This window comes from Lutra lutra, chromosome 3, assembly GCF_902655055.1.
Source record: "Lutra lutra chromosome 3, mLutLut1.2, whole genome shotgun sequence".
Lineage (NCBI taxonomy): Eukaryota > Metazoa > Chordata > Mammalia > Carnivora > Mustelidae > Lutra > Lutra lutra.
The window spans coordinates 90,809,710-90,836,652 of NC_062280.1; the positions used below are offsets into that span (position 1 = coordinate 90,809,710).

The following is a 26,943-nucleotide window of genomic DNA, read 5'->3' on the forward strand; positions in this document are numbered from 1 at the left end:
AAGCGCAGCGCAACAGACAAGGTCACGTAGGAAACACAACAGAGTGGTGGTCAGGAGTTCAAAGACAGGAGTGAGGGAAAGCATTAACTAAGAGTCCTTTTTGGCATTCTGGAAGAAAGGTAAAACAGGCTAGGATAAATACTTTAGAATAGGCTAGTTGAATAATTCCATTGGGTTTTAAATGACAGGGGTAATAGTTGCCTGGAATCTGGCCTGGGGATGACTTTAAAGCAGAGGAATATTGCCTCCTGGGTGGCAGATCAGACAGAGGAAGTATGGCCCTGGATTGGTTAGTTCTTTGCTTGTTTGTTTCATTTTCTTTTATTGGAGTATAGTTAATGCACAGTGTTACATTAATTTCAGGTGTACAACATAGTGATTGGGCAACTCTATATATTACCCTTTGTCCACCACAAGTAGAGCTATCATCTGTCAACATACAACTCCATTACATCGTCATTGACTGTATTCCCTATTTTGTACCTTTCATCCCTGTAACTTATTCATTCCATAACTGGAATCTTGTATCTCTCACTGCCCCTCACCAATTTTGCCCATCCCCTACCCACCTCCCCTTTGGCAACCATCAGTTTGTTCTCTGTATTTATGGGTCTATTTCTGCTTTTGTTTGCTTCCTTCTTTGTTCTTTTGTTTGTGGTTTTTTTAGATTTCACATAAAAGTGAAATCATGTGATATCTGGTTTTTCTGACTTATATCACTTAGTATAATATCCTCTAGGTCCATTCATATTGCAATGGTAAGATCACATTCTTTTCTATGACTAATATCCGTGTGTGTGTGTGTGTGTGTGTGCACGCGCATTTCATCTTTTTTTATCCATTCATCTAGTGATAAACACTTGAGTTGCTCCCATATCTTTGCTATTATAAATAATGCTGCAATAAACAAAGGGGTGCATATATCTTTTGAATTAGTATTTTTGTCTTCTTTGGATAGATACCAAAGTAGAATTACTGCATCATGTTGTAATTCTATTTTTAATTTTTTGAGAAACCTCCATACTGTTCTTTTAAAGATTTACTTATTTATTTGAGAGAGGGAGCAAGAGAGTGTGAGCAAGGGGAGAGGCAGAGAGAGAGAGAGAGAATCTCAAGCAGACTCCCTTTTGAGAGCAGAGCCCAAGGCAGGGCTCAATCTCTCACTACCTTGGGATCATGACCTGTGCAGAAATCGAGTCAGACACTCAAACAACAGATCCACCCAGGTGCCCTTCCATATTGTTTTTTGAAGTGGTGGCACCAGTTTGCATTCCCACTAACAGTACCTGAGGGTTCCCTTTTTTTCACATTCTCTCCAACACTTGATATTTCTTATCTTTTTGATTCCAGACATTTTGACAGGTATGAGGAGATATTTTATTGTGGTTTTGATTTGTATTTCTCTGGTGCTTAGTGAGATTGAGAATATTTTCATGTGTCTGCTAGCTATCTATATGTCTTCTTGGGAAAAATGCCTATTCAGGTCCCCAAACATTTTTTAATCTAATTATTTGGGGTTACTTTGGTGTTGAATTGTAAAAGTCCTTTTTATATTTTGAATACAAACCCCTTTTCAGATATATCATTTGTGAATGTCTTCTCTTATTTATTAAGTTGCTGTTTTATTATGTTGATTATTTTCTTTGCTATGTAAAATCTTTTTATTTTGGGGTAGTCCCAGTAGTTTCATTTTGCTTTTGATTCTTTTGCCTGAGGAAACAAATCTAGAAAAATATTGCTAAGGCTAGTGTCAAAGAAATTACCGACTTTGCTTTCTCTTAGGAGTTTTATGGTTTCCAGTCTCACATTTAGGTCTTCAAGCCATCTTGAATTTATTTTTTTGTAAGATATAAGAAAATGGTTCAGTTTAATTATTTTGCATGTAGCTGTCCTATTTTCCCTGAGAGAGAGAGAGAGAGAGAGAGAGAAAGAATTGAACAAATTGGCTTGCATAATAATTGTGGAAGATGGTAAGTTAAAAATCTATAGGGTAGTCTGACGGGTTGTAGACCCAGAAAAGTTGATTTTGTACCTCAAGTCTGAAGACAGTTTAGAAACTCAATTCCCTCTTCCTCAGGGGACTTTAGTCTCTTTTATCTTAAAGTTTTCATCTGACTGGTTGGGACTAACTGACATTATGGAGGGCCATCTGGTTTACTCCAAGTATATGGATTCAAATGTTAATATCACCTAAAAAAATACTTTCACATCAATATCCAGACTTATATTTAACCAGATCTCTGTAAACCTTGGCCTAGCCAAATTAACTCATAGAATTAACTATCTCACATGGTTAGCTGAACAAAATGCTTCAAGATGTGGTAGTATAAATCAATAAATAATTTTCATAAGAGCAATAGCCTGGAACCCAAAAATGATTATTACTTGTAGTCACATTTGCACACTAATTTGTTTGCTTATCTGCCTACATTTATTAAAGACTACCAACTTATGACTTCTATGACTTTTCTTGGGAGATAGTTCACTCTATGAACTATATGAATTGCTCACATTCCTGCATGTCTTAGAGTGAGACAATTATTGCCTTTTAGTATGAAATATTCTTTCAAAGATGTTTGTATAGAAAAGAGCCTTGGGAGAAGAGATAGTTTACACTTAGAGTGGTAAAGGGAAGCCTTATTTATTGCCCTTTATAAAAAGCTTTGGGTTTCCTAACTTCATAATTATTTTTTGTAATACAACTTACTGATTGTGAATATATCTATAACATCCTGACCCAGTCTTCCCCAGGCGACTTTACAAAGTCCCATGCTATCATTCTGCTGATGACCATCCTGCTTGCTATGCCATGAGTCATAAAGTCCTTTATATTTGACTTAAAAGTCTTGTGTCTTCCACTATCATCCATGAAACAGTAACGGGCTAAGTTGTTAGCTTGAAAGTAGGATAAAAACTCAATTCTAATTCCTGAAACCTTCCATTTCATTATGAATTTAGATTACTTTATTGGTAACTATAATGCTTACTGTGATACTGACTTTATTCTTACCTGTGCTCATCACTCCATCAAAGAAGAAATATGTGAATGTGATAGACAATCTGTATCACCCTAGTCCCAAATTGAAACTGATAATATGATTTTGAAGATAAAAGGAAGCTACTATGTTTTAATATATTCCATTCATCTGAAAATAAAATCCTATCTGCATGTCACACATCTCTTTGAATACAATAGTAAAGTATTTTGTTCTTGTTAAGAATAGCTAGTGTATTTACCCTCTTGGACCTATTAATTGATCTGAGAAAGGACCTGGAATGAAAATGAGGATGAGAACATCAGTCTCAGTATGCCATGGGGGACAGATAAGACAGAAGACTTCAGACTGGCCAAAGATTCCTATAACCTCAGGAGATAGGAAATTCAGCAAGCAAACTTAACTGCCAAACTGTTAATTAAATCAACTTCATTCACTCCTGTCAGACACATATAAGCTGTGATGCCTCAGGCCACATTGAAATACACAAAGAGGATTTGGATTAATTGAACTACATGAATATGGGGCAGGAGAATTGTCCAAGTCCTGACTCTAAATTGTCCAAGTGCTTACTTTGCAGCAAGGTAAAGCATCTCAGGCCCCAAGCATGTCCGCATGGCATACTACCCTCCAGCTATTGAAGGCATGTGATCATCCTCTGCACTCCTGGAAACTCTCTTGTAATACTTCATTCTAACTCCAAAGAAAACAATGTTCACATTAGGGATAGAAAATCCTTAAGGATACATGGGAAAATATAGGCCTTGTGTTTTTATAATGCCAATTGTCATGTATAATTTCCAATTAATTCCTCATTATGTTAATCAGATTCTTTTGTAAAGGATCAAGACTTATGGATTACTCTGGAGATCCAGTCTATGCACCTTAATAAAACTAAAGCTACTACTCACGTCCTTTGCTAAAAAAAAAAAAAAAAAAAAAAAAAAAAAATTGGACCCATTTTAAAAGTAAATTATTTCATTTTAAATATTTAAAACTTTAATCTTCTGTTTCATAAAATGTATAATGATACAAATCAGACCTGTAATGATGTTTTAGAAGTATATCTTTCTCTACTCTTTTTAAAATGCTTATTTTATCTGGTCCTAGATATTAAATTAATTTAAATAGCTTTTCTAATTACTTATTTATTTTAAATCCACATAATTATTCTCTTTAATTTACATAAATTCTATTATCTCTTATTCATTGTCCTTTCCCAATTGGTAAATATCACTTATAACAAATTGCTATCTTAAAGAATTTTTCGCTTAAGTGAAAAATCTAGCTTTTTTTTTTTTTTTTTTATAAACATGTAATATATTTTTATCCCCAGGGGTACAGGTTTGTGAATCGCCAGGTTTACACACTTCACAGCACTCACCATAGCACATGCCCTCCCCAATGTCCATAACCCCAGCCCTCTTCTCCCAACCTCCCTCCCCCAGCAACCCTCAGTTTGTTTTGTGAGATAAGAGTCACTTATGGTTTGTCTCCCTCCCAATCCCATCTTGTTTCAATTATTCTTCTCCTACCCCCTTAACCCCCCCCCATGTTGCATCTGCACTTCCTCATATCAGGGAGATCATATGATAGTTGTCTTTCTCCGATTGACTTATTTCACTAAGCATGATACCCTCTAGTTCCATCCACGTCATCGCAAATGGCAAGATTTCATTTCTTTTGATGGCTGCATAGTATTCCATTGTGTATATATACCACATCTTCTTTATCCATTCATCTGTTGATGGACATCTAGGTTCTTTCCATAGTTTGGTTATTGTAGACTTGCTGCTATAAACATTCGGGTGCACGTGCCCCTTCGCATTACTACGTTTGTATCGTTAGGGTAAATACCCAGTAGTGCAATTGCTGGGTCATAGGGTAGCTCTATTTTCAACATTTTGAGGAACCTCCATGCTGTTTTCATCCTCCTACACTGTTGGTGGGAATGCAAGCTGGTGCAACCACTCTGGAAAAATCTAGCTTTTGATGATATACGTGTGTGTGTATTTTAGCATACTACTCATTTATTATGTCCATTTATAAAAGTTATTCTTAAAATACCAGAATAGAATTTACAAAGGAAAAATAATGAAAAGTTTGATAATTTGAGCCAAAACAATATGTTAATGTTAAACTTTCAACAGAGTTCATTAAAAAGTCTATTTGTTTTTTTTTTTGTTTGTTTGTTTATTTTGTTTTTTTTGAACACTGAAAAAAATTTAAAATAAAAGTCTGTTTTTAATCTGAAGTATATAGATAAATGTCTCAATTCTGTCTTAGAATGGAACATGTAAATATATTAATTAAAAAATTACAAGAAGGGCACCTGGGTGGCTCAGTGGGTTAAGCCTCTGCCTTTGGCTCAGGTCATGATCTCAGGGTCCTGGGATCGAGCCCTGCATCGGGCTCCCCGCTCAGTGTGGAGCTTGCTTTCTCCTCTCTCTCTGCATGCCTCTCTACCCACTTGAGATCTCTCCCTCTCTGTCAAATAAATAAATAAAATCTTTTAAAAAATTACAAGAAAACATTATCTACTGCAATTTTTTTCTTTCTCTTTTCTTTCTTTTGTTTGAAGGAGTACAAACATGTTAAGAGTCCTTCCCTACTGATAAATGAAAATGAGTATAATATGTTAAACTTAAGGGCAATTTTGCCAGATTAAAAAAAAACACATTTATAATCTTTGTTTGCTATTAGTTATATACTACTAATAATAATATAGTAGTGAATGTTGATTTTGGAATGTAAAATACTTGAACTCTACTCAAAGATATCAAAGCCAACTACTCTAGCAAGTTTTACCAACTTTATCAAATACCTTTCCTATATTTGAAGTCATGTGTTTTCTCAAGCTGGGAATCCATATCTCTGTAATCATCTGTGCTTGTTTGAAATTTGTGTGACATCAATTTTCATATGTCCTGATCACCTGGTTGAAAGATTTGGTCATAGAGTCCCAAATATTCTACCGCACACAGGCTCCAACCAAACTTTCTTCAATTAGAAAAAATCAAATGTGCATAATACCAATGTTCTATGTCTTAGTGTTCCATCAATCATAGGCTCATTAAAGGCAGGTACCATATGGTACAAAGTCAAAATACTTTTCTTACCAATGTATAGTTGTTGAAAAGGGATTCTCTAATTGTTCAATCTTTGTCCTACCAGAGAAGAAATCCCTCCATACCTTGTTAAAGATAGCCTAGAAAGATTCCCAATTTGCACATAGACTATTTTATGAGTTTCTTTATTTTTGAATTGTATTCAGGCTTATTCTTCCCACAGTGGAAAACAAATAAACAAAACACATACACACACACACATAGAGCTAAAAAATACTAGGCTAGGGGTATCTGGTTGGCTCAGTCAGTTAAGTGTCTAAGTCTTGATTTTGGCTCAGGTCATAATCTCAGGGTTGTGAGACTGGCCTCCACTTGGGGCTCAGTGTTAAGCAGGATTCTACTTGAGATTCTCTGTCTTCTTTGCCCTCTGCCCACCCCCTATGTGTGCTCTCTTTCTCTCTCTCAAATAAATAAATCTTTAAAAAGAACCACTAAGCTAATTGTTTCATTGCTATCTTAATAGACTATAGAGGTCGCAAAAGGGAAAATTATAATGGTAATGATATTAGTGGCAATAATACTAATAATATTTATGTAACATTTACCATATGCCAACCATTATTTTAAGTATTTTACGTATATTCATTCCTTTAATCCTAAAACAATCCTGTGAGTTAATCACTATCATCACACCCATTTTAAAGATTAGGAAATTGAAGAAAGAAAGATTAAGTAATTCACTCAGAGATATGGTGAGTGGCAGAGGCTAAGCCTTGTAATTTCAGAACTAGTGATCCTAGTCACTCCTTTATGCCATTCAAGCATTTCATTTTCCAAAGAAAAAACAAACAATATAATTAGGGACAGAATCCTCCCGATTTTGGAATTCAATTCCATTTCACTCTTACTCACTCTACATATACTATTTCTAGGTAAAGTTGGCCACTGGTCAAAATTCAAGGAAATTTTATTATAAAATCATTTTCAGAGAGAAAAATATGAGGACTATTTCTATCAAGTAACACTCATAAATAAAAGAGCCAGGGCATATGTAGGATTTTTTTAATCCTGATAGATTATTAAAAGCTAACATATTTTGAGAATTAACAGTATTGCTAGCAATATGCTAAGTGCTTTCCATACAGTAGCTAAGTTACCCCTTGTTATCACCCTGTGGTGTAGGTGCTCTGATCAACTTCACTTAACGAGTGGAGAAATTAAAGATCAAAATGACTGAGTTGCTTACCCAAGTGTCAGAAGCAAAATTTCAATCCACATAGTTTTGCAAATAAGAAGAGTCAAGTTAGATGTTAAAAGGGAAAGTTATAAAAATAAGAGGTCTATTGAAGATGGAAGTATTCATGCTAGAGTAGATTTCAAATGTAATACAATTTTTTTTAAGATTTTATTTATTTATTTGACAGACAGAGATCACAAGTAGGCAGAGAGGCAGGCAGAGAGAGAGGAGGAAGCAGGCTCCCTGCTGAGCAGAGATCCCGATGTGGGGCTCGATTCCAGGACTCTGAGATCATGACCTGAGCCGAAGGCAGCGGCTTTAACCCACTGAGCCACCCAGGCGCCCCTTAAATGTAATACAATTTTTGAAAACCGACTAACAAGATAAAAATCAGCCACAGACTATTAATAAATATAAAGGAAAAAGAATAAACAGCTATTATTTTTCCATTATGCCAGAGCAGGAAAGTGCTCAGTAAAATTAAGTGTCAATAAAGTAAAGACAAAATTAAACTTTTTTTCTAAGCATAGACACAATTAACCTGTGAAAATGACTCATACCGGATGGTAATGAAGCAGATAGCTTAGTGAAATTGAGAACATATCTGATTCACTATAATGGGATTTTCAATCAGATCAAATCACACATTGTATTAGCTATCCTGAGTCAGGGCACATGCTGGTGAGCAGAAAGGGTCATCAAAGAAATTTTATTTTTCTCCAAGGCCAGGAAGGTCATGATTAAAAAATAGAATAATAGTAAATATTTATTACATGTGCATATGAGGGAGTGTCAGGGAGATGTGCCCCTAGCATGTCAATCAGCTTTGTCCAGTAAGCTCCCATTCTCTACCTCATCCCTGGGAAGGAAAGAGACAAAGGCTTCCTTGGTTTTGAGAGAAGAGAAGGAGTTCACAGTAATTTCTTAAGCAATAGAGAAATGGAAATACCTTTACGATGCTGTGGACAGTTTAGAAGGTTGTTCATCAAATGGCGAAAAGTGAGGGTAGGTCTCAACCCAGGAATAGCACAGTTTTAAAGATCTCTGTACTGGGGATCATCTGACTTGGATTTTTGTTCCAATTCTACCACTTCTTGTGTGATAATAAATGATAACCCTTCACTTTAAAGTGTTGGCATTTTCCTTTCTGTGGAGGGTTTGAATTAGTTGAACTCCTATAAGGTTATATATTTATAACATTCCTTTGAATTACTACTGCCTGTATTTTACAGAGGTCTGAATAGATCCTTTTAAAAATAAGATTTTATTTAGAATAATAGAATATAGAGTATCTCTGAGTAGAGATAGAATAAATAAATTTAGTAGAATAAAATAATAGAATATAGAGAATGATTTCAGTGTTTCTTTGGAATTCACTGTTCATGCAGTTCCATAATGAAAACCTGTTCAGGGCTTTCAAAGGTGTGCTTCTGCTGGACCTGTTCATCTCTTAGCAAGAGAGCATTCCTATTATTTTGATTACTCAGATTACATATTGTAAATTTCTAAATGCTTACTTTTGAGCATAGTACTTGTTCATACTACCCGATTTTTTTTTCTAAATAGTCTGTATCACTCTATTTATGTTCTGAGAACTTTCTCCCTTTGCTGTGTCATCCCTTATATTTTCCTGTTTTCTTGCCAATCACTGTTTCATTTAAAATGTGTTGAGATAGGGCCTGTCATTCATAAAATGGCATTCAAAATAAAACAAAAAAATATGCCATGGAATGACACTTTCCAAAATCACACTTTAAAGAATCTATGAATCAGAATTCATCCCTTTTTGAATTAAACATTTTAACTAGAACATAACAGTGGGCACTATTGTAAAATGTGTTGCTTTCTTGTTTTTGTTTTTTTTTTTTTCCTTTTTACAGATCTGGATAACGTGGAAGGCATTGCTGTGGACTGGATTGGAAATAACCTTTACTGGACAAACGATGGCCATAGGAAGACCATTAATGTGGCCAGGCTGGAAAAAGCTTCTCAGAGTCGGAAGACTCTTTTAGAAGGAGAAATGTCCCATCCCAGAGGGATTGTGGTGGATCCTGTTAATGGGTATGTGATAGTTGATCAGTTTGATATGAGGAAAATATTGTTTTAATATATTTAGTAGTAACAGGTTTGATTTAAATTCACACATGAATGACCTGAATTGGAAAAGTTACTCATTTAATGATTTTCTCTTGTAGAAAATGTGCTAAATAAATGTGTCAAAATACATTTAACTGAAATAAATGGATTATTTGTGTAAAGGATATATTTACTTGATTTACTCAGACAAGGACCATAATTCTCCATTTTAGACTGTCTGACACCAAGATAAATAATCAATTGAGAGAATCAATCAATTTAATTTTTAAAGGGTATTAAAATTTAATGTATTCGGAAAATAGAAAAGGGTTTTTTTTTTTTTTTTTGGATACACTTACTGTGGGGCAGGCATTTTGTTAAATGGGCTCACTGTCTCCTGTAATCCTTACAATAATCTTTTGAAGTAGTTGCTATTCTCATCTTTGCCTTACAAAGAATAATTTGATAACTGATTTACAAAAGACCATTAAATTATTAAGTGACCAAGTAGATATTTAAACCATCAGTCTGTCTCCAAGAATTTACTTAGAGTCACTATACTCCACTACTTTTTTACTAGTCAAGGTTAGTAATCACATAATTCTAGACATAACCACAGTTTTCTTATAGCGAAATCATTCTGTACTATGTGCTACTTGTTTTAGGATGGAATAGTTTGTGAAATTCTCAGGAACATATTTTTCTTTGATTTTTATTCAGAGATATTACCTGAATACAGATAATACCATATATCTAGAAATATTGAAGAATGTGAACATTCCTAACAGAATGTCAGAAGTAAATGAATTAATTACATATTCTAAGTGTACAATTGTTATATGTGATGTTTATCCTTCCCATCTCTTACATCACACTGTTTCAAATAGCATAATAAAACAAATATTCTGTTTTCCTTACTACACACATAGAAAAATACTCAATTGCAGAGGAAAACTGTGGCTCCCTAATAAACTGAGATCACCAGGTTGTAGTTCCTAGAATTGTTTGTGTTGAGAATAGCTCCAAACAAATACAATTAAGGTACTTCTTCCTAGGCTGACATTTAAGCAGTGGATTATACCACTGTATGTGTTTTTATAAGACATAATTATAAAGTAATTCCAGTGATTTTATGTGTGGATTCTATAATTATCTGTCCTATTCCTGAACTTTTAAACCAACTCATCTATTTGACCTTTAAATCAAGGCAATCTTAATTTTAAGAGAGACTATTTGTTACATACTGTCTAAATCTACTTGAAGCAAGATATCTTAAAACAGCATCTTCCCTATGACCCTGCAATTGCACTACTGGGTATTTACCCCAAAGATACAGATGTAATGAAAAGAAGGGCCATTTGTACCCCAATGTTTATAGCAGCAATGGCCATGGTCGCCAAACTGTGGAAAGAACCAAAATGCCCTTCAACAGACGAAAGGATAAGGAAGCTGTGGTCCATATACACTATGGAGTATTATGCCTCCATCAGAAAGGATGAATACCCAACTTTTGTAGCAACATGGATGGGACTGGAAGAGATTATGCTGAGTGAAATATGTCAAGCAGAGAAAGTCAATTATCATATGGTTTCACTTATTTGTGGAGCATAACAAATAGCATGGAGGACAAGGGGAGATGGAGAGGAGAAGGGAGTTGGGGGAAATTGGAAGGGGAGGTGAACCATGAGAGACTATGGACTCTGAAAAACAATCTGAGGGGTTTGAAGGGCTGGGGGGTGGGAGGTTGGGGGAACCAGGTTGTGGGTATTAGAGAGGGCACGGATTGCATGGAGCACTGGGTGTGGTGCAAAAACAAGGAATACTGTTACGCTGAAAATAAAAAAAAATTACATTAAATTTAAAAAATAAACAGCATCTTCCTGCTCAGTATTCTGTTAGAGAAATATTTTGCTATAGAGTTAAAGAGTATTTGTGGTGCTCACACAGATAACGCAAATATGGAGGTCATAGAATCATGTAATTTAGAAAGGAATTTAGAGGCCACTAGTCCCATCTCTCTATTCAAATTCAAGAATCCCCTTCAACAGTTTCCTAATAGGCAGACATCCAACTTGGATTTGAAAACCTATAACATCTACATAGTTTATAGTATTTGGGGGCAATTCCAGTTGACTTTTTTTTGTCTTTTTATTAAGGCAATATCTGCTAGCTGACCCTATATTTGTCTCTGGTGTTACAAAGAATGACTCTTATACTTTTTGCATTAGACATCTTCTATTTTCTATTGTGCATCAACCTGAAAAACACATATGTGTGTATGTATGTATATAATGCATATATATTTGCATATACATACATTTTCCCCCCCTAGCAATATACTATTCCCAGAATTTTGCTCTAGGTATATAGTTAACAAAACAGGCATAGCCTTAAACCTTGTGAAGCATCTTCTGCTATCTGAAAGGTGGGGGATAGGCAAATAGAGCAAGAAATAAGTAAAAAATAAGCATCTAATGTAATTTCTACAGACCAGAATGCAGGAAGAGAACAAACAGGATGACATAATGGAGACTAACAGGTAGAGCGATTTCAGTAAGTTTGCAGAAAGGCCTCTATAAGGAGGCATATTTTAAAATAAATCAAGACTTCACTATCTATAGGAAATGAATCATCAATGGACAGTGAGGAAAAGAGTATTTCAGATCAAGAAAATGGTACATTTGAAGATCTTAAGTTTGGTAAAAGCTTGACTATCAGAGGAATTGAGATGAGGACAGCCGAGCTGAACTATTGATAGCAAGGGAAGAAGTGATAAAGATGTGTTTGGAAAGAAAGCAGGATCTTGTCTGCCTGGATGAGAGCTTTGTACTTTGTCTTCAGTGCAAGTGTGGAATAGGGAAGTGAGAATTAAATATATATTAAAAAAAATCTAATCTGACTGTTCTATGGAGAATGGATTGGAAAATAACAGTAGAATTGTGTGAATTTAATTGTCCAAATAATTGTTTGACCATAATATAATTTTTAAAAAAGAAGACAAGACTTTACCTTGGAAAGTCCACTTAAAATAGGCACAATATGACTTCACAGATCATTAAAAATGAGAAACTTGATTTATTTACATTTTTTCCTATGATAATACCTATTTATAACTGTACACAAGAGGAAAGAATTACAGGGTTTTCCTACTATAATAGCCAATTAAAAAAATTACTCATTTCAGAGCTAAGTTTTATCCAAAGTTTCATAAACAATGACAGAATCAGTAAAGAATTTGTTCATTTATTTCTTCATTAAAATATATTCTTGATTAACTACCATATAGAGCAATAGAAATCAGTAAGACAGTAATTGCCCTCAAGGAGTTTATAACCTGGTGTGCTTGGTGTACACACATGTGCACACAAAAATCACCTATAAAATAAAGTAGAATGAAATAATGCTCTTCAAAAAATCATTGAGGTTTTCAATTCAGAATTGAGCTTCAGAGAATGAATAGGATTTCTCATGAGTAGATTTGGTCTTAGGGGCTTAGGATGTGCAGTCATAAGGTTAGTCACTGTACTCTGACAGGACATTTTCAGTATGTATTTAGAGGCAGGGATGTTAATGGCAGTTTTGAGATGAGATGAGTTCACTAAGGTTAGGGCAGAGGGCATGTGAAGGAACATAGTAGGAGATGAAACTAGAAATATGCAGAAAACTTCAATGTTGGGGTTAAAAGATGGGATTTTTTTTTCTTCTGACAGCAGAGTAATTGGAAGGTCATTTGAGAATAAAAGTCACATTTTTCAATTCATGATTTAGGAAGACAAGTAATAGAAATATGATGATTGTATGGGAATAACCTATTAGAAGTTCCCTTTGAAATGGGATAAAAGACAGAGTACAGCATTTGTAATAGAAATAACAAAGTGGGGATTGGGTAAAGAGACACTGAAAGAATAGAATTGTCAGGCCTCAACAGTTGTAGAAATGGGGATAAACCTGGAGGAAGAATTGGTCATGATGGCACTGTTTCTCAAACTGATAGCTACAGATGAATTCCCACCTCTCCAGTAATTTCACACTTCACAATTTATATCGGTAACTTAGAAACCTGCGTCTCTAGTTCTGACTTCTCAAAACATTACCTTTAGTAAGTACATCCAAAGCTAAGGGCATATTTCCCCTCAAACATGATCTCTGGTATCCCTATCTCAATTAATAGTGCCATACCCTCTAGTTAAAGGTAGCTATTATGGTAGCACTAAATTGATTTTTTTTTAACAGTAAAGTTTTTGTTTTTTTCCATGGCATAGAAGTGCTTAATGATTTAAATATGTCTAGGCGACCACATAATATAATATAATATAATTTAATTGGGGATATGATCAATATCAACAAATGCAACCTTAGTGTTATAGGGTATAAATACAAATAAGGAATAATCCCTGCCATTAATTATTTTAATTTTTAATTTTTAATCAAAACCATCAGACATGTAACACCATTAAATATCACATAAGGCAGAAATGCAAGAAACATTATTTAAAAAACTAAAAAGAAATGTCACTAAGAAACAAAGGAAAGACCTTATTTTCACAGAAAGGGTAGAAATAGACTTCATCAAATAATTGTATTTGAACAGGACTTGAAAAATAGAGGTGCAGTTTTTCTTTCCATATTAGCAGAAGGCTTACTTAACCTAATATTTATTTAATGAATACCTGAATTCCACATATAAAAAGATTTATATTAGTTTCTGCTTACTTTATAGGTTATATTTCCTATTTTCTATGTTTAGGAATCACCACATTTCATACTGATTATAAGGCTTACACAATATAACTTTTCATCACATAATGAAGTTGATAGATGATGATCACATACCTAGCCTTGGTTAGATTAGCACCCTTGTTTAAATTTTTTCTTATATTCTGTTTGAATAAAAATAATCTTAGATAATGGATCAGATCAATGGTTTCTAAATACCAAAACAATATAAATTATGCTTAGATTCACCAGAATTACCCCTCATGTATGTGTCTGCATGTATATGCAATTTGGGTTGGAGAATCAAAGGAAAAAAAAAAGAGAGACAAAACCTAAAGGGGAAGATAATTGCAATTTTAACAAGTTGTAAATTAGCAACAACAATAAAACTGCATTGACTAACCATATTTAATATTTCATGCAGTATTAATAAAGATAAAAGTTGTATATTTCTCTTTTACGTAGTTGATTTATATAGTAGAAGTCAACTAGTTATATCCAATAAACATAGGATTAGAGTAAATGGAATGACTGTCCTGTTTGCTCCTAATTTGTTCCAATCATAAGACCACTTGAAGTACATGCTGGATGCAAGATAAACATATTTCCATGTTTATTTCTAGGATTAGAATGTATTTTTACTTAATAAAGTTCACCAATTTCAATATATTTCCTTAGGTCTAAAAAGACATAGCAACATAATTTTAAACTGTTAAGGGAATTTTTAAAAAGCTTAACTGGTATAAAATAGTGAATGGTGCGTTACATCCTCAGTTGTTCCAAATCTTTCTGTTTAGATCACAGTAGGATTTTTTTAGTCAGGGAAACCGATTTTTCCCTAAGTACCTCAGAAATTCTTTAGGGTCCACAAAATGTGGGAGGCAGAGGAACTACTAAGGGCACTTTTAGGGTCAGCAGCTTAGAAAAGCTTTAGAGCTTTATAAAGTTGTAGATGAGGTGACTGAATTAAAACCTACACTTTAATTAATAACTCCAGAACTTTCACATGACCCTGGAGCAACACTTGTGGAGGGTTTTAACCTTATTCATGAGGGAATTAGAACATTAGCTCAAGGCCCCCTTTCCCACTGTTATAGCTTACACAAAAGACTTGTTTTTAAAGGCAGAAGCTTTTGTTTGAGATAGAAATTAAACCTCAAAATCTCAAGGTCAGTCAACCCGATGTTATTAAACTTACGCGCCACTAAATCATCTTCTGTGGGTTTTGAGGTAATAATAAGCAGCAATAAAGCAGAGATAATTTGAATGAGGAAGACAAATTAGATTTGGCCAAATAAACCCAGTATGACCATACCCTTTAGTACAAAGACAATCCAGTTGCCTGTCTTAGAAAATAATAATTCAACTGAGATTAAATAAAGCCTGGAGTAGATTGTTAATGGCACCATGTGTTCTCAGAAGCACATAATTGATTATATGTTTTCTGAAGTGGACAACATCTAAAAATAGGAATGCTTTGAAAATCATTTTCCAAGCTTGGTATCAACACCAAAGAAAATCAGTATTTGGCACTTCGTGTTAGGCTAAATAGCAAATGGGACCAGTGAGTGCGGTAGTGGGTTTTCTGTGATGTGTCTGAATGTGGCTTCATGAACACATCGGTACTTCCCCGAGGACTCCACAGATGCCCCCTTGTTTTGGCAGATGAGCATTTAGATAGGAGGAGAAATCAGAATGTAATTCGATTTTAGGGCAGTGCCCAATCTAGAGAAGCATCCCTCTGTATGGCGGCTGTTTGCAATAACATGTGTGTACTCTTGTTTGTAATGTCTTAGTTGGATGTATTGGACAGACTGGGAGGAAGATGAAATAGATGACAGCGTGGGAAGGATCGAGAAGGCCTGGATGGATGGCTTCAATCGGCAGATTTTTGTGACTTCAAAGATGCTGTGGCCAAACGGTTTAACTCTGGACTTTCACACCAACACATTATACTGGTGTGACGCCTATTATGATCATATTGAAAAAGTGTTTTTGAATGGAACTCACAGGAAGGTAAAAGAAAAATACTGCTTTTTTTTTTTTTTTTTTTTTAAACTCACAGGCTTCTTCTTCACAGAACCTTGTCGTGTTGTGTTAAAAATACTTTCAAGTTTATTTTTACCCCTCTGAGGTGGCTGCCAGTAGTCTCTGTGGGGTGGCTAAAGGAGGCTGAGCATTAAGTAGTGCAGCTGGCACTTGCCTCCGGGAGACCAGGATTGGCTCACTGTGGTATGCCAGGATTTGTGGGATTTTAAAAAGAAGCTCTCAGAATATCAGAGCTGTTTTAAAATGCAGTTTTTCTCAATTATTTATGAGTTTTCTATGACCAAGCAACCCAACACTATTCAAGTATCTTTAATATTTGCAGGTGAAATTTAACCTCTATATTATGAAAAAGTAATTATAGTACATTTATTTAAATAAAGAACTTCATGGCAGTGGAGTTGAAACACAAAATGAACTGGACTTCAAGCCTATTGCTATGAATAAATATCAACTTCTTCTTGCCTCTTTTGGTAGGATCATTGCAAAATGATTTTGAAATTCTTGGGTAAATCGGAGGATGGAGTTGACTGGGTGCCAAAAAGGGCAGTGTTGACAAAACAACACATCTCTATCTTATCTTATAATAACTTGAGTGCATATAACACTATGAACTGATTTTAACTCTTTAGTTAAATGATAAGAAATGGAATGTTAGAAATAATCAAAATGCTTCCATTGATCAAAATGCTCTCTTTTTGGAGAGAAAGACTGCACAGTTGGCCAAGGCTACTCATTATGAATTCTGTTTGGGAGATAAACAGTACAGTAATCAATTAAGACTGCTTTAGTCATTGGTTGACTCTAACCTTGCTTTTAGTATTTTTCCCCAAATAGTAAAATTGATTGGCATTTAACCTAATGTCACATACTTAATAGGTGCCAGATAAATATGTATGATTCCTCTAAAGATATTGATATGTACACCACGTGGACAGAATTATAATGGCTAGCATATTTTAGCCTTCATGGAGGTGAGAAAATAAGGTAAAAAACTTAATTATTCAGTATATGAATATGTGGTATAAAAAATTCAGATAATAGGAGCAAAAATTGAATTTTTAACCCCCCATTAGATAACTTCTTCAATTCTTTAATATTAAGGGGAGTGTGTACAAAATGCTTTTTCATGTTGTATACAGTATCATTTTATAATACAGTGAACAGTGAACAGTGAAAAGGTAATATTGGAGGTGTGATTCCTTATTCCTCTTCTACAAGCCTCTGTGTCAAAGAGCACTTATCATATGATTGCTCTAGTTAAACAAAAACAAAATACAACTAGAATGTAAAGAATATACTAAGAAAATCAGAATTGAAATAAGCCAGTGAGTCTTGTTTATCTACTTACTACTAATAAATGTTTCTATGTTCAAAATTAAAAACTTCACCTCCCTCCTAATCATTTCCTAGATTTCTTCAGTTTGCTTTGGCGCAATTAAGTAGGAGAATCCCTTTCACTCCCAATGTTGTAAGACAATGTTTTTTTTATTCCTTGGCTGTTGGATAAGTGATATCACAATACACAATATCACAATACACTAATTGCTCAGATCAATTTCCATTCCAGGTTATGATACTGGAATATCATAAGGAAAAGAGCAGGAAAGCGTGTCAAGCAAAGTCATTTTAATGTTTACATTTCTTGACCATATGAGTAATGTCATATATGAAAGGAATTAAATGGATGAAATACAACTGATCTTCTTCAAATACCATGTCCTAAAAACAGGAAAATGAGCTCACATTGTGAAATGCATTTTTCTCTTTTTTTTTTTTTTTAACATTTTATTTATTTATTTGACAGACAGAGATCACAAGTGGGCAGAAAGGCAGGCAGAGAGAGGAAGGGAAGCAGGCTCCCTGCTGTGCAGAGAGCCCGATGCGGGGCTCGATCCCAGGACCCTGGGATCATGACCTGAGCCGAAGGCAGCGGCTTAACCCACTGAGCCACCCAGGCGCCCCGAAATGCATTTTTCAAATGGATTTAGTTATTAGTTAGATCATTATCTGTTATACTTATTTGACTATCCTTTGCTCTAAAAGTTTAGTTACGCTTTTAAAGGTCAGTTCTGATTTTTCACAATGTGTTTATATTTTACAGGTTGTTTACAGTGGGAAAGAGTTGAACCATCCTTTCGGACTCTCGCATCATGGGAATTATGTGTTCTGGACTGATTATATGAACGGTTCCATTTTTCAGCTAGATTTGGTAACAAATGAGGTGACATTATTGAGGCGTGAAAGACCACCCCTATTTGGGCTGCAGATTTATGATCCACGAAAGCAACAAGGTATTAAAAACCATATAAAAATTCTACTGACTTCTACCTATGGTAATACTTCACAGTGTTTGCAAAATCTTTGGTTTTGTCAGTGTTGCTGAAGTTTTATGATAAAAGGTGTGCAATCACTCCAGAGTAAATCAAATCTTAGACTTTGTTACCATAACCTTTTATTATTTATTGTTCAAAATAGCCTAAGTGAGTAACTGGTTAATTCTATCTGAGTGAAATTCAAGGATTTCTCCTTTTTCATGTCATGTTCATGTAACTTAGACTAAGGAAGACTGAAGAAGACTGATATTTAAAGTAAAAAATAAAAAATCCATTTAATCCATTTTAAAGATTAAGTATTGTGAGCAGTGAGAAAAACTTTTCATGGGAAGGAAGTTTTATGTGAAAATATTTTGAAATAAGTCATACTATGAGAAGAGTATTGTAAAAAGTGTATCAGTATATTTATCTGATTAGTTTCATGTCCATTTAAGGAACGTTTAAATATTTTAGATATTATGAAAGGGAAATAATCTACATAAGATACACATGTCTTATTAAAATCAGATAATTTTATCATATATTTTACCTACATGAGTTATTAATATTTATTAGACCATCTACAAATTGCTTGACTCAAAATTTAGGTATTAAACATAGAAACAGCTTAGTAAATAATGTGGTAGACTTTTGTTATGAATCTAAATTGTCACAGTTCCTTTTATTTATGGAGATATTCTTATGAAAATTTAATGAGCATACATTTCAATAAATTTAGTTTCAAAAAATAATATCCTGAGTTTTTCAATGCATATATTGTCAATAGAAAGTTATCCAGTAGTAAAGGACTTTTTTTAAGGTACTTCAGCTAAATCAGAGATTTTAAAAGCAAATTTTCTCATTGAAGTGCTTGTATTTTATTTCCTACTGTATTAAAATTGCATCATTGGGATACAAATGCAATTTTATAAAATAATGGAAGTATATAGAGTGAGAAATTTCAATAAATAATTAAAGATAAAATCTTCAAAAAAGGATAAAAGTGAAATTATTTGAAGTGGCATAAGCTATATTTTTGGACAAGTAATGAAAGATAGTGACAATTGTCTAGATAGATAATATGGTAATGTTTTCTATGACATTCATATCCATCCTTCTCCTTATCTCCTCCCATCCCCAACTATTATTGAGAGTTTACCCTGAACTGGAGGCAAGACCCTGAAAAGGAACAACTCTTCTCATTTCCTGTAGGGTCTTCATTTCCCAATTGTTGTTCCCTTTAATTTCACAATCATTGGTTTCCTGGATTTTATTACAGTAATCAGTATACAATTCCATTTCCCATTTCCATTCTCTTTAGAAGGTGTTAATCTTTTTTTTTTTAAGATTTTATTTATTTATTTGACAGACAGATCACAAGTAAGCAGAGAGGCAGGCAGAGAGAGAGGAGGAAGCAGGCTCCCTGCTGAGCAGAGAGCCCAGATGCAGGGCTCCATCCCAGGACCCTGAGATCATGATCTGAGCTGAAGGCAGAGGCCTTAACCCACTGAGCCACCCAGGTGCCCCTAGATGGTGTTAATCTTGAATGTCATCGCTGAACTCCTTTGAGCCAAATTCCATGATGTTTTCAGATTCTTCATTTCTTCAAACTTGTAGTTGCTTTAGAAGGTTGATGAATTAAATGCAGCATATGAGATAAAAAAGACCTGACTTATTATAAAAAATTCTTGGGCTCAAATCCAGGTTCCAGCACTTTTTCTTCTGAAACTGTAGGCATATCATAAAAAATCTAACAGAGGTAATAAATGCTTTCTTCATAAAATTCCTATAAGGATTAAATCACTATTTGATTATGATTTCTTAGAAAATGTGTGGGAGACACACAGTTACCTACCACACATTTTATATTAGTTTTCCTTTAACATTTCTCTATAAGGAGGCATTTTGTTAAAGTCTTCTTTCATATAAAAATGTTAAATAAATATTCGAAGGAACGGTGTATCACAATCTTATACAATGGGGCTCATGCCTCTGATAGGACTATGTGGAACGTTCTCCTGTATTTCATGAGAAAATATGCCTGGTGTTCTAGACATCTCTATTGACATATAATTGTTCAATTCTATCTCTGGGATGGACAATGCTTTTTTAAAGTGCTTTTTAAAAAATTTCAATTGAAGGGATATTAAAATCAATGCTTAATATAATTACTAAACTCTTTATACAAATTTTATTGTAGAAACCATTATATTCTGTCTTACTGAAAGAATGTGTTTGGGCAAAATGATTGATTATTTTTCATAGACTTAGCTAAAATAATCAATTAGTTTGAGTTTTCTACCCAGTCTTCTTATAGTTAAGGAATGAGTAGTACTTAAGTGGATCTTTTGAGTAGGTAATAGAGTATGGAGAGGATGTCTGGCCAACATAATTTTCATTGAGTCAATAGACATTGAAATTGGATAACCTACTTAGGATTTAAATTTTTAATATTTTTTTGCCAATTAATCAGAATAGGTAGATTATAAAGCAAAATGCACTCAAATGTTCAAATGCAGATGTAATATTTTTACCATATTATAAATTTCTCTCATGAGAAAGAGAATGGTATTTCTCTTTTCATCTTGTGAACATCAGATACTAATAAATATTTAGAAACACATAATCTGTGATACTCAATCTTTGGTTACATACCATCTTCTTAGACTGTTTTTCCAAGAATAAAATAGTTGCAATTGAATAGAAAATCAGCTTCCTACATAGGTACAGATTATTATTTCTTCATGGAATGGATAAACTAGTCTTATATAGCCTTGTATTTTCTCTCTCTGAGAGACTATGGTATATGATTATGTAACTTATATAAACTTATATGTAGTATTTATACATATATCTGTAAAAAATACATATAGTGTGTGTATACACACATGTATGTAGTAGATGCTAGATAATATCACACACACATACGCACATGCCCCACCCCATAGGAATACCAGGAAAAATATCCAGGAAGGTTATTAATGTAACACTCATATTCATATTAATGTAACATCTAAACTCTTTTAGACTTACTGTCAGAAAATTAGCTAATTTGACCTCTTCAGATCAGAAGAGGCTCTTATCAAATTATTTGTTAATATAGCAGCCAGTTTCAGGAAGGTAGATATATAACAATACTAAACAGAAAGCTGCCCTTAGGAATGAGTTCCTAAGTAACACCCAAACATTTTTTCTCATATGCTACTGTTGTTTCTTCTGATTTAATTGATAAACTTTTCTCCTTTTTCATTCACATTAGATATCTAGAAGAATTCTTAAAATCCTCTCCTGAAATTTCTCAGAAAAATTACAGCAATTGCATAAAATTAACATACTTTTACCTGCATATTCTCTAGGTTCAAAACCACACTTTTATTTTTCTTACGTTTTAGAGAATGAAATTATCAAAACTAAGTGCAATATCTAAAAAGCGTTAATGAATAGTTTCCTATACAGAATTAAAAATGATCGATTAGCTTCTATGCCAAGTATAGTAATTTTATTTTATTTATTTTTTTAAAGATTTTATTTATTTATTTGACAGAGAGAGCTCACAAGTAGGCAGAGAGGCATGCAGGGAGAGAGAGAGGGGAAGCAGGCTCCCTGCTGAGCAGAGAGCCCTACGCGGGACTCATTACCAGGATCCCGAGATCATGACCTGAGCCGCAGGCAGCGGTTTAACCCACTGAACCACCCAGGCGCCCAAGATATGAATTTTATTAGCTAATAATTAACTATAATTCTAACTACCAGGAAATGAGCTAAATATTTTTATTTGAATCTCATAAAAGATGTTTAAGGTAGATATTATTGATTTCTATTGTACATCTGAAAAACCCAAGAATCAGGCATATGTAGCCATTTGACCTCAGGAAACAATAAGTCAGGGATAAACTGGGATTCAGATTCAGGTTTGTCTGACAATACAGTGTTTTTGTGTTACCAATTTATGTGGCCAAATTTAAGAAAATTATGTAAAACTACTATACTTTTAGATAGGAGGAAAAGAGTATGTCTTTTCTGTAGTCATTATAGTTTTGTCATTGATAAATTATTAGTCAAAACCTTATAGAAGCCAGGATTCAGAGATCTTATATTACAAAGCACTGCTATAACAAACACAGTAATTTTTATTTAATATATAACTTGTTTATTAAACACATTATTGTGTAGGTCTACTAACATTTACATTTAGTGATAAGGTCATCATCACAAAATTTGTCTTTCTTTCCAAATTTTCCATTTTGGAAATAATCACCATCAAAAATAACCCAAAAGGCTAATTAGGCTCTTAATAGAATTAACGTGTTCTAACACACACACACACACACACACACACACATACAGAGGCACACCCCCCCCCCCCGATACAAAGTAGCTTCAAAGCAAGGCAAATGTAAACAAAATTTTCAATGAGTATATAATCCTCCAAAAGAGAAAAGACACATTTTATCCTTTCCTTGGATTCATTGACATCATTCAAAGTTTATTCTTCTGAAATTATTCTATCCATTTCAAGTTCATCTCTTTGTATGGTGTAAGTGAATGGTCGAGTTTCATTCTTCTACATATAGCTGTCCAATTTTCCCAGCACCATTTATTGAAGAGACTGTCTTTTTTCCACTGAATATTTTTTCCTGCTTTGTCAAAGATTAGTTGGCCATAGAGTTGTGAGTCCATATCTGGACTCTCTACTCTGTTCCACTGGTCTATGTGTCTGTTTTTGTGCCAGTACCATGCTCTCTTGGTGATCATAGCTTTGTAGTAAAGCTTGAAATCAGACAATGTGATGGCCCCAGTTTTGTTTTTCTTTTTCAACATTTCCTTAGCAATTTAAGGTCTCTTTTGGTTTCATAAAAATTTTAGGATTGTTTGTTCCAGCTCTTTGAGAAATGCCGGTGGAATTTTGATTGGGATGACATTGAAAGTATAGATTGCTCTGGGCAGTATAGACGTTTCAACAGTGTTTATTCTTCCAGTCCTTGAGCATGGAATGCTTTTCCATCTTTTTGTGTCTTCGATTTTTTTCACGAGTATTCTGTAGTTCCTTGAGTAGAGATCCTTTACGTCTTTGGTTAGGTTTATTCCCAGGTATCTTATGGCTCTTGGTGCTATAGTAAATGGAATTGATTATCTAATTTCCTTTTCTGTATTTTCATTGTTAGTGTATAAGAAAGCAACTGATTTCTATACATTGATTTTGTATCCTGCCACATTACTGAATTGCTGTATGAGTTCTAGTAGTTTGGGGGTGGAGTCTTTTGGGTTTTCCATATAAAGTATCATGTCATCTGGGAAGAGAGAGAATTTGACTTTTCTTTGTCAATTTGAATAAGTTTTATTTCTTTTTGTTGTCTGATTGCTGTTGCTAGGACTTCTAGTACTATGTTGAACAAGAGTGGTGAGAGTGGACATTCTTGTCATGTTCCTGATCTCAAAGGGAAGGCTGTCAGGTTTCCTCCATTGAGAATGATATTTGCTGTGGGTTTTTTCATAGACAGATTTTATGAAGTTGAGGAATGTTCCCTCTATCCTTATACTTTGAGTCATTTTAATCAGGAACAGATGCTGTATCTTGTCAAATGCTTTTTCTGCATCAATTGAGAGGACCATGTAGTTCTTCTCTCTTCTCTTATTGATTTGTTCTATCACATTGATTGATTTGTGGTTGTGGACCCACCCTTGCATCCTTGGGATAAATCCTACTTGGTCATGGTGGATAATCTTTTTAATGTTCTGAATTATTCTAGATAAAATCAGGATCTGGACTCAAAATCCCATTCTACTAGTTTTATCCAACTTTTAGAATGAATGTAAAGTCCAATTTCTCTTCTAAACTATAAGTCAAACTGTCTTTCCATCAAGTAGGATAAAGAAAGTCTCAACTGGTTTATTTGTTTCATATTAGGTGCAGAGACTTCTAACTTCACATGATAAAACTCTGAGAAGTGAAGAGTCCAGAAAGCATGTAGAAAAGGGGATTTATTCCTTTCACTATTCTGAAGACGATTTAGATAACATGAAACAGTGGGATTCCTTTGTGGTGGTGATTTACATATTCTGTCATTTGCTAGAAATGAAAGATACTTTATTAACAAAAGTTAAATTACTAAGGTCTATAAACAGTGATATTTTACTTTATTATTTTATTTGATGTTTTACTTTATTATTTTATTTGAGTATAGTTGACACATAACGTTACCTTAGTTTCAAGCATACGTCTTAGTGATTTGATAAATTTAAACATTATACTAATGTTCACCACAAGTATAGCTGCCAGCTGTCCCATTACATTGCTATTAAAATATCATTGGGGTGCCTGGGTGGCTCAGTGGGTTAGGCCGCTGCCTTCGGCTCGGGTCATGATCCCAGGTCCTGGGTTCGAGCCCCACGTCGGGCTTTCTGCTCAGCGGGGAGCCTGCTTCCTCCTCTCTCTCTGCCTGCCTCTCTGCTTACTTGTGATTTCTCTCTGTCAAAAAAAAAAAAAAAATAAATAAAATAAAATATCATTGACTGTATTTCTTATGCTCTGCTTCTTATTCCTGTAACTACTCATTCCATAATTGGGGGCCTGTATCTCCCTTTCCCCTTCACCCATTTTGCCCATTCACCCACCCACTTCCTTCTGGAAACCATCAGATCTCTGTATTTATATTTCTAATTCTGCTTTTTGTTTATTTATTTTTAAAAGATTCCATTTTTGAGTAGAATCATATTGTATTTGTCTTTCTCAGTCTGACTTATTTCACTTAGCATAATACCCTCTAAGTCCTTTCATGTTGTCTCCAGAGACAAGATTTCACCCTTTTTTTAATGGTTGTATAATATTATAATATTTCTCCATGTGTGTGTGTACACCACATTTTCCTTATCCACTTGTCTGTTGATGGACACTTAGGTTGCTTCCACGTATTGGCTATTTTAAATAATGCTGTAATAAATATATGGTGCATTTATCTTTTTGAGTTAGTAAGCACTGATATTTTAATATAAGCTTATAAAATGTTTTCATATATCATTTGTGTCTTTATTACTGTTCTTTGACCATTATAATATACCTTTAAATAATCTATCTTGAAATGCAAAGTATGTAGACAGAATACATGTAAATGAGAAAACCCCCTTTATCTTCTTAAAACAGACTTATCTGTATCAATATACTTGCACCTTGTATCTACACACCCAAATGATTGTTTCTGTCATATTGCTAATTAAAATTCATTCATTCATTCATCAACTAATGTTTACCAATCACACCCTTCTGTGCCAGATTCTATAAGGGGTAGAATAATTCCACTTCTCTTACTGGGGGGAAAAAGACAAAGATTTTTGCCCAGACAGACCACTATTTTGAACTTAATTTTGTGAGCTACTCCTCATTTGTTTTTGTTGAATATTTGATTCTTTTTTTTTTTTTTTAAGATTTTATTTATTTGACAGAGAGAGACACATCGAGAGAGGGAACACAAGCAGAGGGAGTGGGAGAGGGAGAAGCAGGCTTCCCGATGAGCAGGGAGCCCTACATGGGGCTGGATCCCAGGACTCTGGATCATGACCTGAACTGAAGGCAGATGCTTAACAATTGAGCCACCCGGGTGCCCCATATTTGAGTCTTTTAAAACTATTTGCTTCCACAGTAATTTAATCTAGGATTTCATTATGTTGTTTCCTCTTTTATTTTTTCCCGTCCTTTATTGATTTAATTTTATTTGTCATATATAAAGAAGAGTAAGAGCATGAATTTTAGGTTGAGAAAAAAATCCATGTTTCTAATTATTTATAAATAATGAGGATAATACATAATAATCCTTATTCTAAATCTTTATTTTAATAAGGATTATTAATTTCTAGGCATTAGAAAAGTCATTTAAACCATATCTCACTAGTAATCCCATCTGCAAATGAGATTAAACTTACCTTAGAAGTTTATTATAAAAATAGAATTAATTTAAATGTATATGTATACATAAATAAATAAATAATAAAGTGTCCCTGGCATTGATGATTATTCATTGATATTTATATATACAATTTTTAATGCTGTTTGTAGTCACTAAATCATATTTTCAAGAGAATATTTTTACATTAAATGCACCTACAAGAAACTCAATAAATACTGCCACATGAGCTGTATCTAAAATATGTTGGAGTAATAAATTCAAAAATATTTTCAGATAGTGCTAAAAAATAAAGATCCAGGCAATTCCCATGAGAGATATGGAATTATTCACATTAATTTTGATTTTGGATTTCTATCAGGGCAGGACAATTACCAATTCCTCTTTTTTAAATTTATAGTATTCACAGAAAGGGAATATATTTAAAAGTTTGAGTAATGGTAATTTATTTCTAAATACTTAAATTTCATATTCAATGAGAATGGTAAGCATGACTCATGCTATTAAAAAAGAATGATATTTAGCATATATTTTTATTTTTTTTATTTTTTTTTAGCATATATTTTTAATATGAAAATGTGCCATGTGCTT

At 33.9% G+C, this 26,943-nt stretch overlaps 1 protein-coding gene across 1 annotated transcript in view; it reads left to right on the forward strand.

Moving 5' to 3' along the window:
* The window catches only part of LRP1B (LDL receptor related protein 1B), a 1,982,574-nt gene that overhangs the window by 1,159,309 nt on the left and 796,322 nt on the right, over positions 1–26,943 (forward strand). Inside the window, 3 exon segments of the mRNA XM_047722477.1 lie at positions 9,182–9,362; positions 15,890–16,109; positions 18,244–18,433. Coding sequence (XP_047578433.1) covers positions 9,182–9,362; positions 15,890–16,109; positions 18,244–18,433 — 591 coding nt within the window.